General features: G+C 40.4%; 1 protein-coding gene across 1 annotated transcript; it reads right to left on the minus strand.

The window, feature by feature from the left end:
• Positions 1-4579: 4579 nt before the first annotated feature.
• On the minus strand, positions 4580-14007 carry lhx2b (LIM homeobox 2b). Its single transcript, XM_061817451.1, has 5 exons — positions 13825-14007; positions 12683-12885; positions 11439-11806; positions 8423-8628; positions 4580-5200 (listed from the first exon to the last, which is right to left on the minus strand). The coding sequence occupies exons 1-5, from the start codon at positions 14005-14007 to the stop codon at positions 4907-4909; spliced, it is 1254 nt and encodes a 417-aa protein (XP_061673435.1). The 3' UTR covers positions 4580-4906.
• Between the last annotated feature and the right edge of the window lie 1456 nt (positions 14008-15463).

The following is a 15463-nucleotide window of genomic DNA, read 5'->3' on the forward strand; positions in this document are numbered from 1 at the left end:
AGAATTCTCAGGACTACCCTTTCAATGGATCTAAATACTGCAATATTAATGGTGGATAATGTGCCTGAGCCACCATTATATTCATAAGAATGTTTGTAAATGTATTCATTAGTTCAATCAGTAAAGATCTTGAACTTTAATAATGTTACTATGAGGATGGAGGTATAAAGGTATTTTCATCTGATATTATCCAGCTAAAGATCTTATTTCTCAACCCAAATCCTGTGTATCTTTTGATTTTTATGAGAAATGACATTTATACAGACCTTCAAATTTTATAAATATTAATTCTATCTCGTTAAACCAATGTTGGCCAATTGATCAATTCCACTGCAAAGTTGTTGAATATAAGATTGCTTCCATATATTTTTCCCACAAGATACGATAAATCTGTAAATTTGTATTTTGGGCTTTTGATTTTAAACAGAAGAACATTATCAACACCACCAATTACTGAGCTTGCCGAATCATGTGATCAAAATACAGTGCAGTGTGGTCATAGTCAAGTTAGGTCAAGTAAAAGTTATTTAAATGTGACCCATATTCAATTTCCTTACCCTTAAATGGAAAACCTCTATACAATACAAGTTATGAATTACTAATGTATTGTCAGAGGGAGACACAATGGAGAACAAAATGTGTGTGCTGGGCTATTAGTGGATGATATCCATCCATTAGTTTCCTGTAAAAAACACTTACAGTGAAGAAAATGAGTATTTGAACACCCTGCTATATTGCAAGTTCTCCCACTTAGAAATCATGGAGGGGTCTGAAATTTTCATCGTAGGTGTGTGTCTACTCTGAGAGAGATAATCTAAAAAGAAAAATCCAGAAATCAAATGTATGATTTTTTTAAGGATTTATTTGTGTAATACAGCTTCAAATAAGTATTTGAACACCTGAGAAAACCAATATTAATATTTGGTAAAGTAGCCTTTGTTTGCAATTACAGAGGTCAAACATTTCCTGTAGTTGTTCACCAGGTTTGCACACACTGCAGGAGGGATTTTGGCCCACTCCTCCACACAGATCTTCTCTAGATCAGACAGGCTTCTGGGCTGTTGCTGAGAAACACAGCATTTCAGCTCCCTCCAAAGATTTTCTATTGGGTCTAGGTCTAGAGACTGGCTAGGCCACGTCAGAACCTTGATATGCTTCTTACGGACCCACTATTTGGTTTTCCTGGCTGTGTGCTCCTTCATTGTCATGCTGAAAGACCCAGCCACGACCCATCTTCAATGCTCTGACTGAGGGAAAGAGGTTGTTCCCCAAAATCTCACAATACATGGCGGCGGTCATCCTCTCCTTAATACAGTGCAATCATCCTGTCCCATGTGCAGAAAAACATCCCCCAAAGCATGATGCTACTACCCCCATGCTTCACAGGAGGGATGGTGTTCTTAGGATGGAACTCAGCATTCGTCTTCCTCCGAACACGGTTAGTGGAATTATGACCAAAAAGTTCCATTTTGGTCTCATCTGACCAGAAAACTTTCTCCCACGACTCCTCTGTACCATCCAAATGGTCATTGGCAAACTTCAGACAGGCCTTGATATGTGCTGGTTTAAGCAGGGGAACCTTCTGTGCCATGCATGGTTTCCAACCATGACGTCTTAGTGTATTACCCACAGTCCCCGTGGAAACGTTGGTCCCAACTCTTTTCAGATCATTGACCAAGTCCTGTCGTGTAGTCCTGCGCTGATTCCTCGCCTTTCTAAGGATCATTGAGAGCCATGTGGCGTTGTACAATTTTGTCTCTGGTGTCTTTGGACAGTTGTTCGGTCTTGGGAATGTTACAAGTTTGACTCTTACTGATTGTATGGGGTGGACAGGTATCTTTATGCAGCCAACGACCTCACACAGGTGCACCTGATTGAGGATGATACATGGAGGGGAGGTTGACTTTTAAAGGCGGACTAACAGGTCTTTGAGGGTCTGAATTCTAGCGGATCGACAGGTGTTCAAATACTTATTTGCAAATAAATCGTTAAAAAAAACATATATTGGGATTTCTGGATTTTTCTTTTTAGATTATATCTCTCACAGTGGACATGGACCTAAAATGAAAATGTCAAACCCCTTCATGATTTCTAAATGGGAGAACTTGCAATATAGGAGGGTGTTTTCAAATACTTATTTTTTTCACTGTAATACTTAATGTGTGTTCAGCGTTTTACAAGCTGGTGCCTGTCCCAGGTGATTTGGGGAAAAAGGCAGACTCCACGCTAAAATGTTCACCAGCCAATTACAGAGCACATGCAGAGACAGACAAGCACTGAGACTATCAAAACTGAACCCAAAATGCACTGAACGGTCGTCAAGTAATTAAACAATCATGATAGTTTCATCATTTTCTTTCCTTCCCATAAGTCGTATCATGGCATATCATCAAATATTCACATATTTAAATGATATAATTTGGGATTGGCTGTTTTTGTTTTTTTTTTTAATGAAACAGGATAAGTCATTCAACTTGACACACCAAACCAACTGATTCTCCCTATACATAAAAAAAGACCTTCAAAAATCTCTTGAGTCTCTCACTTTACAGTTGCTCCACATGTTGAGTACATTTGAGAGTGTAGTAGTCTTCCTCACAACCATAAGCTGGGATAGGCTCCAGTTACCTGCAACACTAATGAGGACCAACTCCATGGCAAATGGATGCATGGATGTTTTACTGTGAAAAGATACTATATCACAGTATAACACACCACCTCTTTGTTAAACCATTTTGTTGAACCAGTTACAAGTGTGATGTTTTAAGTGGGAAATATTCCTCCAATTATAATACCCAAGGTCTCTGTTGTTGGTGCCCTGAGACACGTTTTTCTTTAGCAGGCTGAGAGAGTCTATGTTTTTCTTCCAAATGATTTTCCTTTCAGTTGGGCTGTCAGCTACGTTACAAACTCAGCATTGACACAAATGCCCCACTGAGCAAGGACATTAGTTTTGTTTTTTTTTTTTTTTTTAGGTAGGAATCATCTGTAAATCAAAAGCACGAGAAAGCATAGCGTGCGGTTCTGGTTGCTTGAAGATTATAAGATCATTCATTTTTTATGTTTGATTCATGAATGGGGTATTTTCAAATTAATACAATTTCCTAACCCTTTTTTTGCCCACAAATGCTTCTAGTATGATTCACTGTGACAGAATATACACTGGGAGGTACTTGGAATCACTTCAGAAAATGAAGAAAATCAGTAACATTTTAATGGTAAGCTGCAGTTTACTGTAAATCACAGACGTAGTTGACTGTAAACTTAACGTGTGGTATTAGTTGGAAAGTAGATTTGTGTGCTCTTGTTTGTGAATGGTGTAAATTCTGACCTTCCCTTTGCTTCATTCAAGCATGTATTATATAATATAATATAATATAATATAATATAATATAATATAATATAATATAATATAATATAATCACACATACTTTGCTTCACAAATTGTTTGGACACAATTGGGTCACGTTGATCCTGCTAATAAAATGCCTAAACGCATTTTCCAAGAGATGTTTTATTTTTTTTAAATAGATTTTTTTTCTCAAGATTTTCAACTTTTTGGGAGATATGGATGAACATTCTTAGGTTGACGAGCTCCCACGCATCATATAATTAATATTCTTTGAGATGTTATTTCAACTCATTATCATCATTTAAGGCGGCACGGTGGATCAGCTGTTAAAGCGTTGGCCTCACAGTTCTGAGGTCCCGGGTTCAATCCTGGACCCGTCTGTGTGGAGTTTGCATGTTCTCCCCGTGCCTGCGTGGGTTTCCTCCGGCCACTCCGGTTTCCTCCCACATTCCAAAAACATGCAAGATTAATTGGACACTCTAGATTGCCCCAAAGTGTGATTGTGAGTGCGGCTGTTTGTCTCAATGTCCCCTTCGATTGGCTGGCAACCAGTTCAGGGTGTACCCCACCTCCTGCCCATTGACAGCTGGGATAGGCTCCAGCACCCTTGTGAGGATAAGTGGTGAAGAAAATGGATGGATGGATTATCATTTAAGGAAATAAACAAACAAACTGAGCGGTTTTTATAACTCCACTTATTTCTGCATATTTACTTTGTCTCCACATTATTGAACCTGACTGATTAAAGTTTGGTTCGACATCAAAAGCTCTTCATGTTTTTGACACTGATGTCATAGAGAGCATTAAGTGCCACCCTTTAATAACATAACAAAGTTTTTACTGCATATGTCCTAATGTGAGGCCAAAATTGGGCTTTGGTTAGAGCCCCAAAATCAGTGGAGTAGGACAAATAATACGTTAATCAGTTTCCCGCAGCTCTATTCAAGCATAAAACCAACAATGTAATATAAGTTTAAGCGTTGCTGGATGTGAATGATTCTCAATGAATGCTGGAATACAAACACAAGTGATTACTAACACACACAGACACATATGAGCCATGATGGAACTTTTCTCTCCTGAGACAAAGCATTCATCCCTGAATTTGCGTATCACTTGGACAAAATAGACTTTCGGCCTGTTGCAGTGAGAGGGTATTATCACCTGTATTTAATCTCGGAATTTTCCAAAGAAAAAAAATTACAATCCATCTAACAATGACTCCTGTACCACAACATAAATACTGTGTTGGAAAACATTCCAAAAATTAAGCAGTTTTTTCCCCTCCCCTTTAGTCACTTTCTGTAAACATTGTAAAATGCAGATCAAGTCTTTTCAGTTCTCAACAAGACGACATCTAAATAACAACAGCTCCATCCGTGAGACTTGGTGATCTCACTCTGCAAAGTTTTCAATAGGCTCAGAGAAAAAGGTCAACCATTTTTTTTTTTTTTATTTCTGTAATTTGTACTTTTCTAATCTTCACGGTAAAATGAGTCAACTTCGCTTGAGATTCAGCAGGGTATAGCAGAGGTTGTGGTCAGCCTCCGTCCATCAGAAAAGGCTGGTCAGTGTGGTCTGTGACGGGCTCCTGCACTCGTGGATGTCCACCATGCCACCTGCGACTGAGGTGAGCACGGAGGTTACTGTAGGCATAGTGGGGTTGGTCAAGTCTGTAAGCGTGGTGGGGGTGCTAGAGGGGCTCATGGAGGCATTTGAGATTTCTGAGGCCGGGCCTGACGGCGTGCCGCCCTGCAGTGTGGAGCCGTCAGAGGTCTTGTCTGCGCCGGTGGTTTCTTGCCTCAGAAGATTCCTCCTGAATTTGGCTCGAGCATTCTGGAACCAGACCTGCGGAGAAGATGATATTGTTAAATAAAATCTTTTGCCTTACAGTCAGCACTTTCAAAGAGATTCACAATATTATTGCATAGCATCATAAAAAAATCCACACGAAGGGGGATCTTAAATTGTGTCTAACTGCACTTAGGCAGCAACGATTTTTAAAAGCTAGACATCATCCTGACAATTGCTACATCTGAAAAGTGAAGAATATGATATACGTTAGATTTTTTTTTAATACACGTATATGTTTTACTGGTTTTCCAACAGCAATTAAAATATCATTTCAGCAGTAGTGGAGTTGAAAGTTGATAAGAAAATAATTAAAATAGCTGTGTGCACCTAATAAAACTACTGAATTAGCCTTTTAAGGACATGTACTTTTCAAGACAGATGAATGAAAATCCTATACTTGCACACTTTATTTAATTACGAAAATGCCTTAACGTTTATATGCGAACCCATTATTGCATAATCTAATTAGTAATCAATATATAGACAATTCGTAAACAGCTGTGGATCGTGTCATTATGCCTGAAATTTTCATGTAATTAAAATCTCTGCATGACAAAATAAAATCACAGTATCAGCAACTAAATTGTGAAGCTTTTCAGCATCTCAACATTGTTCAAGCCTGCTATAAAGGTTTTACCCTCTTGCACATGGTAAGCTTCAAGCATGAACACACACGCACGCGCACGCGCGCGCACACACACACACACACACACACACACACACATACTACTGGCCAATATTGGGCCAATGGCATGTCCACAGCCATACGGGAATGTTTTTCTAGGCCATCTGACTGGAAAAAGTATTTGAAACTGTTCATCATACAAACAAACCCCTTTAATAATATGGAGGTGCAGCCATAAAGTGACCATAAAATACCAGTTGGCTTACTTTATCTAAAAATAGCTGGGATAGGCTCCGGCACTCCAGCAACCCGACTGACGATAAGCGATTCAGAAAATCGATGGACAGGTGGACCGAGCTGAAAACCATTCGTTCTGAGACCTGTAGCGTTTGAAATTTTAGCGCAGCAAGTTTGAATACACAAAGTCAAAACTTTCATTTAAAATGAATTGTGTTGGATTGGAAGAATGACAGTTTAAATTCAAGAAGACATCACCCTCATTTCAATTTTTTTACCAGGAGCAAAATGAATATAAAACCAAGTACTGTACATGTAAAATAATTTGACTGATTATCCACTAGTTGCCAACCAAAATCAAGCTTTTAGAGAGCAATGTGTTCCTAATATTATGGATGTACTGTCCGTTCAACTTTTCAGCATGTTGTATATTTTATGTTTTAATGTCAACTGACTCGACAGAGTATGCAGAGGTAAGCAAATGTTTATCCATCCATCGATACATTGATCCTCATCATATTTCACACCGCTTGTCTTTATATGTGTCGCCCGTGAATTGGAACATATCTCAGCTGACTTTGAGACCCAAGGTGAGTACACCCTGAACTGGTCAACTGTCCAAATTGTATTTAGTTGACATCATGCACACAATGAAGTCTAATCTTCTTTTTTTTTTTTTTTTTTGGGGGGGGGGGTTCAAACCTGAAGGTCAATCGACTTCCTTGCAAAATTGAAGGTGAATGCTGAAATGTTGCCAAAGGGCGAAAGTGCCCCGTCATTAACGCGTGCGATCACATTCACACAGGCCACATTTATTAAGAAATAGTGCCCATGAACATGAAAGTGCCTTTTTGTAAGGAAATGAGGCCAATCTATCCAATGAAATGTAATTATCTTTCTTTCTCTTTGTCATTCCCCCTCATCTCAAATTCATAATTTCCCTGTTATTCAGAAATCAACTGAGGGAGGCATCAGCCTGTGCGCCACCGAGTGCGAGTTATGGAATCATGCTCGCAGCCGTGGGAAACGAGCAGGGGGAGTGGCACATCGCTTGGAATAACAGGCGTGAAAACTTGAAAGCATCAAAGCAAAACGACTGCTTTGTCTTCCGTGAGCGTTAATTAAAACAGTAGGACGAATTGTCAAAGTGTCTCGTCCCTCTGATGATTTTACCACGCGTCTGTGGAATTCTGTTGTAATCGCTCGCTTCAGTTACATTAAACAGCTTTTGTTTTTCATCCCTCACTCGTTCATCACGTCACTTTTTCTCATGATGTTTCATGTCCCCCCTTCACATACCTGCAATTTATCCGACATGAATGAATGTTGCTTTGTTTTAAATTGAAGAAACATTTTTTCATCGATGTACAATAGTAAAACATGCATGAAACGGACACCCTAAATTGCCCCACTCCCTTGTGAGGATAAGCGGCTAAGAAAATGGACAGATATATATATATAAATAAATATATATATATATATATTTTTTTTTTTTTTAAACGTTCCAAGGGTAGTTTTCCCCACAATACACTGTAAAAACGCCAAATCTTAGCAAAAATATTTGCTTTATTCCACGTTAAATCTAATCTGATTCCACTTCATTCACAATTTAATTTCTACTTATTTTATGTGAAAATTTGTTTTAATAACTGAAAATTGTCTAAAAAATGTTACTTTTTGGGGGGGATGAGTCTTTATTTTAAGACAATCACATTAGTTTTGACAAGAAACAGGACACATATTTTTGGTAAGATCTGGGGTTCCTATAGCGTGATTAATAAACAGAATCTACACTGGTTTTGCTTCTTTGAGGATAAAATAATGAAGACATTTGTTTGGATTCTTTGAGTCAGTTAAACCACTAGGTCAGGAAATGTTGACAATTTACCATATAGGGAAAAAGGTTTGATTTGATACACCCACACAATGAATTTCAAATCCATAGAAAGCTCAAGATGTAATGAAAGTGAAGATTAATTTAAGAGGTTTCACAAAAAATATTATGGATCTTACGAGTCATGAACCTTTGAATGCATGAACAGCGCTAGGGACAATTTTGCAGATTGTAAATATCCTCATTGCCTTTAAATATCCATCCATCTATTTTTAACACCGCTTATCTTGGCCTTTAAATATTTGGATGTAAGTGATCCTCAGTCAGTAAAGACCTAACGACAACAACCTGTGGAAATCACCAATATCTGAATTTCTACCAAGGACTTGCATCACTGCAGGCACTCCCTCAATGTTTCTTGCTGCATTCACTTTTAGCTTGGTTTCCAGGCAAAAGCTTTCAAAACTACTTTTGGACCAAAATGCATGTATTCTCTTTCTGTGAGTGAGTGTGTGGTCACCTGTAAGACCCGCTTGGTGAGGCCTGTCTTCTGGGCGAGCTGCTTGAGGTCCTTGGCATCTGGGTTGTGGTTGATGGCGAAGTAGGACTTCATGGTTCTCAACTGGTGGTGCTTGAAGGACGTCCTCATTCGCTTTGTCTTTTGACTTGAGCTGTACTGGGATTCCCTGTCCATGGACTCACTGTCATTTTCATTGCAGCTCAGCGCTGCAGCCCAGCAGGCAACGAGAGGATAAGATTATTACACAGCGTGAGCAGTGATATGATCATTTATCATCATCATTTGGATTTAAAAAAAAAAATTCTTTCTTTTCTGGCATCTTGCAGCATCTTTCAGCTTTTACTCTGACAAAAGCAACAACACACTTGTTCCCATTAATGAGTCTTCTATTTTGGGCAAAGGACCATTTATTCATCAACATCGAAACTACAGTAAAGCATGTATGATTTCCCCAGTTGTTTTTACAATAGATTTTTTTTTAGACTGGTTGACGAAACAGTGCGTTGACGTTCGTTCTAGTTACATATCCTCCACTGTGAACCTTGTTAGACGGCATCTTTGTCTTTACCAGAAGGAGGTGCTAGTCAGGCTTTAATTCACCCTTGAGCGTCTTCCAGTTTCTTGGCAATAGACAACGTGTTGCTGCGTGCATAACAGTTCGTGCTCAATATCATAACGCTGCAAACCATTAATACCAAGTAAGTGAAAAGCATCGGAATAACACTTCTCTTAATTAGTGTATACACACTACCCAGAACAAATGCTGCTTTCTAATAAAAGCATATGCTGCATTGTTTTTTTTTTTTGTTTGTTTGTTTGTTTTTATCACAACGCAATGAGGGAATGTGTTCCTCGTGGTCTCTTCGGCCCGCAAACGGCGCGTTTCATCTGCTCTGTGCAGAACGTAATGCAAACACACCACCCACATGTGGTAGGTAACGGGTGCCCTCTGCTCTCCAGATGAATTTGAATGTGGTTCCTGCTGGAAAACAGAAGAGGGCGCGCCAGTGCTCCCTTTGACCTCGGATAATCCTGCAGTTTCTATTATGTTTGTAATTTGGACAAAATGTCAATAAAAATGCTATTTACACGCGGATAATCAACGACTTGTCGATCATTGTAAAATATTAACGATATGATAAGGATATAATTTAATACCAGCGATTTGATAAATAAAATATTGAGAGTTGTGGGAAATTGATACACACATATATATATATATAACGTTAATCTCACACTTCTGAGGACCGGGGTTCAAATCCCGCCCCCACCTGTGTGGAGTTTGCATGTTCTCCCCGTGCTTGCGTAGATTTTCTCCAGGTACTCTGATTTCCTCCCAAAAAACATGCATTAAACGGACACCCTAAATTGGCCCACTCCCTTGTGAGGATAAGCGGCTAAGAAAATGGACATATATATATATATATATATCCATACATACATACATACATTTTCTTAACCGTTTATACTCACGAGGGTCGCGGGGAGTGTTGGAGCCAATCCCAGCTGTCAACGGGCAGGAGGCGGGGTACACCCTGAACCAGGGCACATAGAGACAGACAATAGTCGCCCTCACAATCACACCTAGGGGCAGTTTTGAGTGTCCAATTAATGTTGCATGTTTTTGGGATGTGGGACGAAACCGAAGTGCCCGGAGGAAACCCACGCAGGCACGGAGAGAACATGCAAACTCCACACAGTCGGATCCGGGATTAAATGAACCTCAGAACTGTGAGACCAACGGTTTACCATCTGATCCACCGTGCTGCCTGGATACACACACACACACATATATATATATATAAAAACCACTTGTGTTTTTTTTTTGGGGGGGGGTGTGAGTGTGCATGCGTGCGTGTGTGTTATTGTTCGATATGGCAAAACCTTGATACTTGAGCCTTCCTAATCAAATATGAACCCGAAAAAGTGAATAACTCATGCAAACACAATGATTTTTCTTATACCAAGTTTGGCCCCGTCACAATGCTGAAAGATTCCAGCAGTGTGTATGAGTGTGCACGTGTGCGAGTAGGTTTGTGTGCGTGCGTGGGTGATGAGCACGTGTGTCTGTGTGCGTGCGTGTGTGTGTGTGTCTCGGAATGGGCATCGGGGCGGTGGGGTCTGCAATGCAGATGTCTATGGAATCAGACAAGTGGAAAGGGTGAAAGTTGGCGGAACATGAAAAAAAGTTCATTTTTTAATCCCAAAGAGGACAAATGAACTACATCGTAGAGATTGAAATTTTGTGTTAAAGTAAGCATGCTGCTGTTGCTGCCATTAAAGTTTTAAAGTGAGCTAGTACTGTGCGAAAATATGTTTTCCGAGATATGTTTGCAGTAAATGTTAGAAGATATGCATTCGACGCATGTTCCAAGTTATTTTCCAATATGGCTCTCTTAATGGTTCATATCTGCAATACCTTCTTCCTTCAACGTCAATATGTTGTTATTATGAGTCCCTAAGATATCTTTTTGTGTTCGTGAAGGACGAACACTAAACCTAAACATTAAACGGATGAAAGTGACTTTTTCACTTTTAAAACACGATTCAGTCCGCACAATAATATCGACTCGAAAATGCGTCCCCTCCAAATCATTTCTCTTTGAAGAACTGAACGAAATGTGCCAAACATATAACAATATTGTGCCCTCTCCCCTAAAAAGGACATTCACGGTATGAATTTTTATGTCATCGTAAAACTACAAGTATGTGTCATCCTTTACCTAGATTTGCATCTGCAAAGATATGATTCGATTAAAACTAATAATATTAACATTAATAATAAAAACTGCAATAAAGTCACTACGGGCCTACTAAAAGAAAAAAGATGGAAAGCCCCCTTTTCTGTCTCTCTCTCTCTCTCTCCTCTCTCTCTCTCTCTCTCTCTCTCTCCTCTCTCTCTCTCTCTCTCTCTCTCTCTCTCTCTCTCCTCTCTCTCCTCTCTCTTCTCTCTCTCTCTCTCTCTCTCTCTCTCATCTCTCTCTCTCTTCTCTCTCTCAGCACGTGTCGTTGTTACCTGCGTTGTAAGCTGCCAACTCCGCTCCGGGCCCGGGGCTCTTCCTCTTACGGGGCCGGCCTTTCTGCACCGTCCCCACGCCGTTGAAGTAAGATAGTCCAAGCGTGTTGGCCGAGCCCAGGCCCTTGTGTCCCATGTCCGCGTGGTTGAAATGTGTCTGATAGTCTCCTTGGATGAGAGTCTCAAAGTGCAGCCGACAGTACACCAGGCTGTCCTTCATGCCGAAGTGGTCCCCGGTGGTCAGCATCTTGCTGCAAGTTGTGCAGGTGAAGCAGTTGAGGTGGTACACCAGGTCACGAGCCCGCATTACCATCTCTGAGGCAGAGATGCCGAGATGGCACCGAGCGCATCTCTGGACTGAAAATCTTCTGCGGGCAACACAGAACATCATCAGCTGCTGAACACGACCCTCGTGTTCATCCAGCATAAGCACGGCTGTGGTGCGGTCATTGACCCAATACACCAAAGTTTTTGCCTTCTCTTTTCCCGATTTTAACGCCGCCAGCAGTACTTGGGCAATAAAACTAGACGGGTTTTTTTTTCTTTCATTCTTTTGTTTCTTTCTTTCTTTCTTCTTTCTTTCTTTCTTTCTTTCTTTCTTTCTTTCTTTCTTTCTTTCTTTCTTTCTTTCTTCTTCTTTCTTTCTTTCTTCTTTCTTTCTTTATTTCTTTCTTTCTTTCTTTCTTTATTTATTTATTTATTTCGCAACAGTGTAATAAATCAGAACGGAGCAGTTTAACTGAGTTTCACTTTTTTGTCGTTCTGCTTTTCTTTCGCTTCTGTATTGTCAGTGTGTTCTCATTCTTTTGTTTCTCGAGTGTATTTCAGACTAAACCACACACGTGAATATTAGCAGGCCACAAAATGGTGGTTGAACAACAGAATTAACTCTGTTTGGATTTAACCGAATCGTTTAAATTGTACTTCTAAATGGGTTGGTATTTTTCGAGGAAAACTGCATCACTTTTGCAGTGGAATTTAGTGCCAAATGCCACAATTTAGCATTCAGAGCACTTCATTTGACGACTTGCACAGCTTCCACGTGATGAAAAATGGAAAAACTGGCGTCATTTTCCCCTGCAAAATAACCGAATGATGTGTTGGTTGAACACGTTATAATCCTGTGCAGGCAATGTAAATGCTCAAATTAAAATCGTTCAAAGGACTCCGCCACCCCATTCCCGCGCGCCCTCCTTTCTCCTAGTGTGCAGCGTTGTGGATGCCTCGCGCCCCCAGCCTCCTACCTGTAATAATCCTCCTTGCAGTAGATGCTGCCGTCCTTGCTGAAGCAGGTGAGCTCAGACTCCAGGTTGAGTTTGCATTCGCAACACTTGAGGCAACGCATGTGCCACTGCTTGTCCACGGCCAGTAGATAGTAGCGGTCAGCGATCTTCCTCCCGCAGCCTGCGCACAGGGCCACGCGCTCTGTTGTCAAGCACGGCGTGGCCTGCGGTCGAGACACCAGCGGCACGTCAAACATTCGCACTTATAGCAACTGACAACTTGTGCGATCCTTTCGTTCGCCCCTGCCATTTTAATACTATTCTATCTTCTTTCTTTTTTTTTACGGTCAACAGATGTAAAAACATGCATAACTCTTAAAAAGATAAAACTGTCATAAAACACTGACAATAGTTACATATGTTATAAATACAGCTGTTTAAAAATATGAATTATCGAATTGACAGTTAACATTTATTATTATTATTGGTGTAGTCGTAGCATTAATATTAATAATACTATTAAAATTGAAACTGAATAAAGCTCACTTTTATATTCATCATTTGGAAATTTTAATGGAAAAAAGTTCTTAAAAATCTTTTTGACATGAATTAAATGAGGTAAACTGATGAATCATGATCAAATATGTAATTTAATCATTACGTACGAATCAAGTCAATTCAATGGACATGTTAAGTGTGGGTGCACAGTCAAATTTAACAATTCGACATAACGTATTAGCAAAGAAAGTATGAATTTAGATAGAACTTAACCTTATCTAGTTTAATTAGAGGAATTAGACGCACGCATTTATTTTGGGGTGCTTAAATGTTTCTCTTTTGTAAAAGCCATGCACTTTCTCTTTCTCTCACTTTTTCACCGTATTATTATTATTATTATTATTATTATTATTATTATGTTATGATGCACATGCATTGTTCATGTTTCACTCCTGACTTGACTTGAAGTTTCTGGAGATTTTCCCTTTTACGATATTTTTGGCAATGTCTGTGAAAGAAGTTTGCCGCTCTTGCAGCCACTACCACGAGAATGATTTGATACTTTGCCTTCGTTCGAGTGTGCGGTGTCAGGCAGCCATGCAGAGGTCGCCCAGAAGGCAAAAAAGAAGAAAAAATAAGGAAGGAAAGCAAGAAATGGCTCCTACCCTCTCCGACTCGCCCATATTGATGGCTGAGCTGATGGCCGCTGTCTCGCTCTTTGCTCTGCGGTCCATTTCCTCCACCACGCCGTGCAGGTCGCCTCCGGGGAGGCCGTGGAAAAGCATCGCGGCCGCAGATGGCAGAATATTATAACTATTCTCTTCGGATCTAAAAGCCAAGATGTCCATCCGAAGAAAATCAAAGGCGCTTCCACTTTTCTGTCCTCTTTTATTTCTCAGGGTTTCCTTGTTGACGTGACAAGTTAGAAATCCAGATCAGGGAGGAAAATAAGAGGGAAAATTGGACACGAGTTCCCCTCACTACACTGCCGGTGGATAGAATCTCTTCCAGGAGATTGTTCAGTCTAAAAAAAATGACGATTATTTCGCAATTAACAGTGAATACTGTGTCCGGAGTGCGAGATATTCTTGCTATGAACAATTGCTCTTTCTACGTGCCATAAATAAACGTACCAAGGGTTCCGATGCCGACAGTCTCCAAATTCGTCCCCTTTTCTTCCACAATACAAAGTGTGCAGGGTGCAGATGAGTATCTCCCAATTTACAAAAATAAAAATAAAAAAAAAAACGAGAGAAAACAAAAACAATCCCAGTGATCTCCTAGTTCCACAGTCCCAAAGATGTTATGTCAAGCTACATGTAGGTAATGTATGAGACAACAAAATTAAAAGACTTTGCATGAGAACCCCCTCTGAGACAAACGTCATTTTTCCACTTCACGGCTGTTTATGTCTCCTCTCTGAGAGGCCGCATAACATGTACGCACAAGAAGAGGTTTTCCTTGCCCCCTCCCCCTCCTACACCGCCGAGCCTCTTTCACACGTCCACTTTGGGCTCGTGCTCCTTATCAACGAGGCCCGGTTGCGTCATGACGCACCGGTTGTGTTCATTGGCTGGGCCGCCGTCATCCAAGTGCTCCAAGTCACTTTAACGACTGAGAGAAGCCCCCGTGTTTTGTCCACACACACACACACACGCACACGCACACGCACACGCACGCACACGCACACACACACACTCACTCTCACACACACACACACACACACACACACGCACACACACTCATCTACACACACACGCGCACACACTCACCTACACACACACACACACACACACACGCTCGCACGTCGCCAACTGCAGCTCAAATGCTGCAAAGAAATTAGAGAAGTGAGCCAAGCGCACTGAACAGGTCTGTTGGGACTTCGCGGACTCCTGACGCACATCTGCTCTACAAACGTTCTCCCAGCAACCTCAGTATGAAACCAACACTTAGTGGAGGATAAATTCCTCATTGCTTTTTTCTTTCTTTGTTTTTATTTTAAGTTCAAATTCCTCATTGCTTTTTTCTTTCTTTGTTTTTATTTTAAGTTCCCCAATAGCGGTAAGTTTTCAACCATTTTACACCAAGTAGTACACCCCCCCCCAAAAAAAAAAAAAAAAACATTAAAATGCAGTGTAGAAGGCCCCGGTATTCATAAAAAACGAAGCGAAAGTTATTGCAAGCCGGTGTAACATTTTAGACAGTTTGAATAGTAATAAAGCGCTGAACTGAATTTAAAACAATAGTTGAAGCCAATGCTGTTATAGTTTGTACATGAAAATCTGCGATTCTTTCACATACCAC

The sequence above is a fragment of the Syngnathoides biaculeatus genome, chromosome 4, assembly GCF_019802595.1.
Source record: "Syngnathoides biaculeatus isolate LvHL_M chromosome 4, ASM1980259v1, whole genome shotgun sequence".
Classification (NCBI taxonomy): Eukaryota; Metazoa; Chordata; class Actinopteri; order Syngnathiformes; family Syngnathidae; genus Syngnathoides; species Syngnathoides biaculeatus.

Excerpts from the sequence above, each read along its gene's own strand:
- lhx2b (XM_061817451.1), bottom strand. The coding sequence starts at position 14,007 with ATGGACATCTTGGCTTTTAGATCCGAAGAGAATAGTTATAATATTCTG. Across the intron at positions 8,629-11,438 it reads GTTGGCAGCTTACAACGCAG|CGCTGAGCTGCAATGAAAAT; the intron begins GTAACAACGACA and ends GCTGGGCTGCAG. Across the intron at positions 5,201-8,422 it reads TCACCAAGCGGGTCTTACAG|GTCTGGTTCCAGAATGCTCG; the intron begins GTGACCACACAC and ends TCTTCTCCGCAG.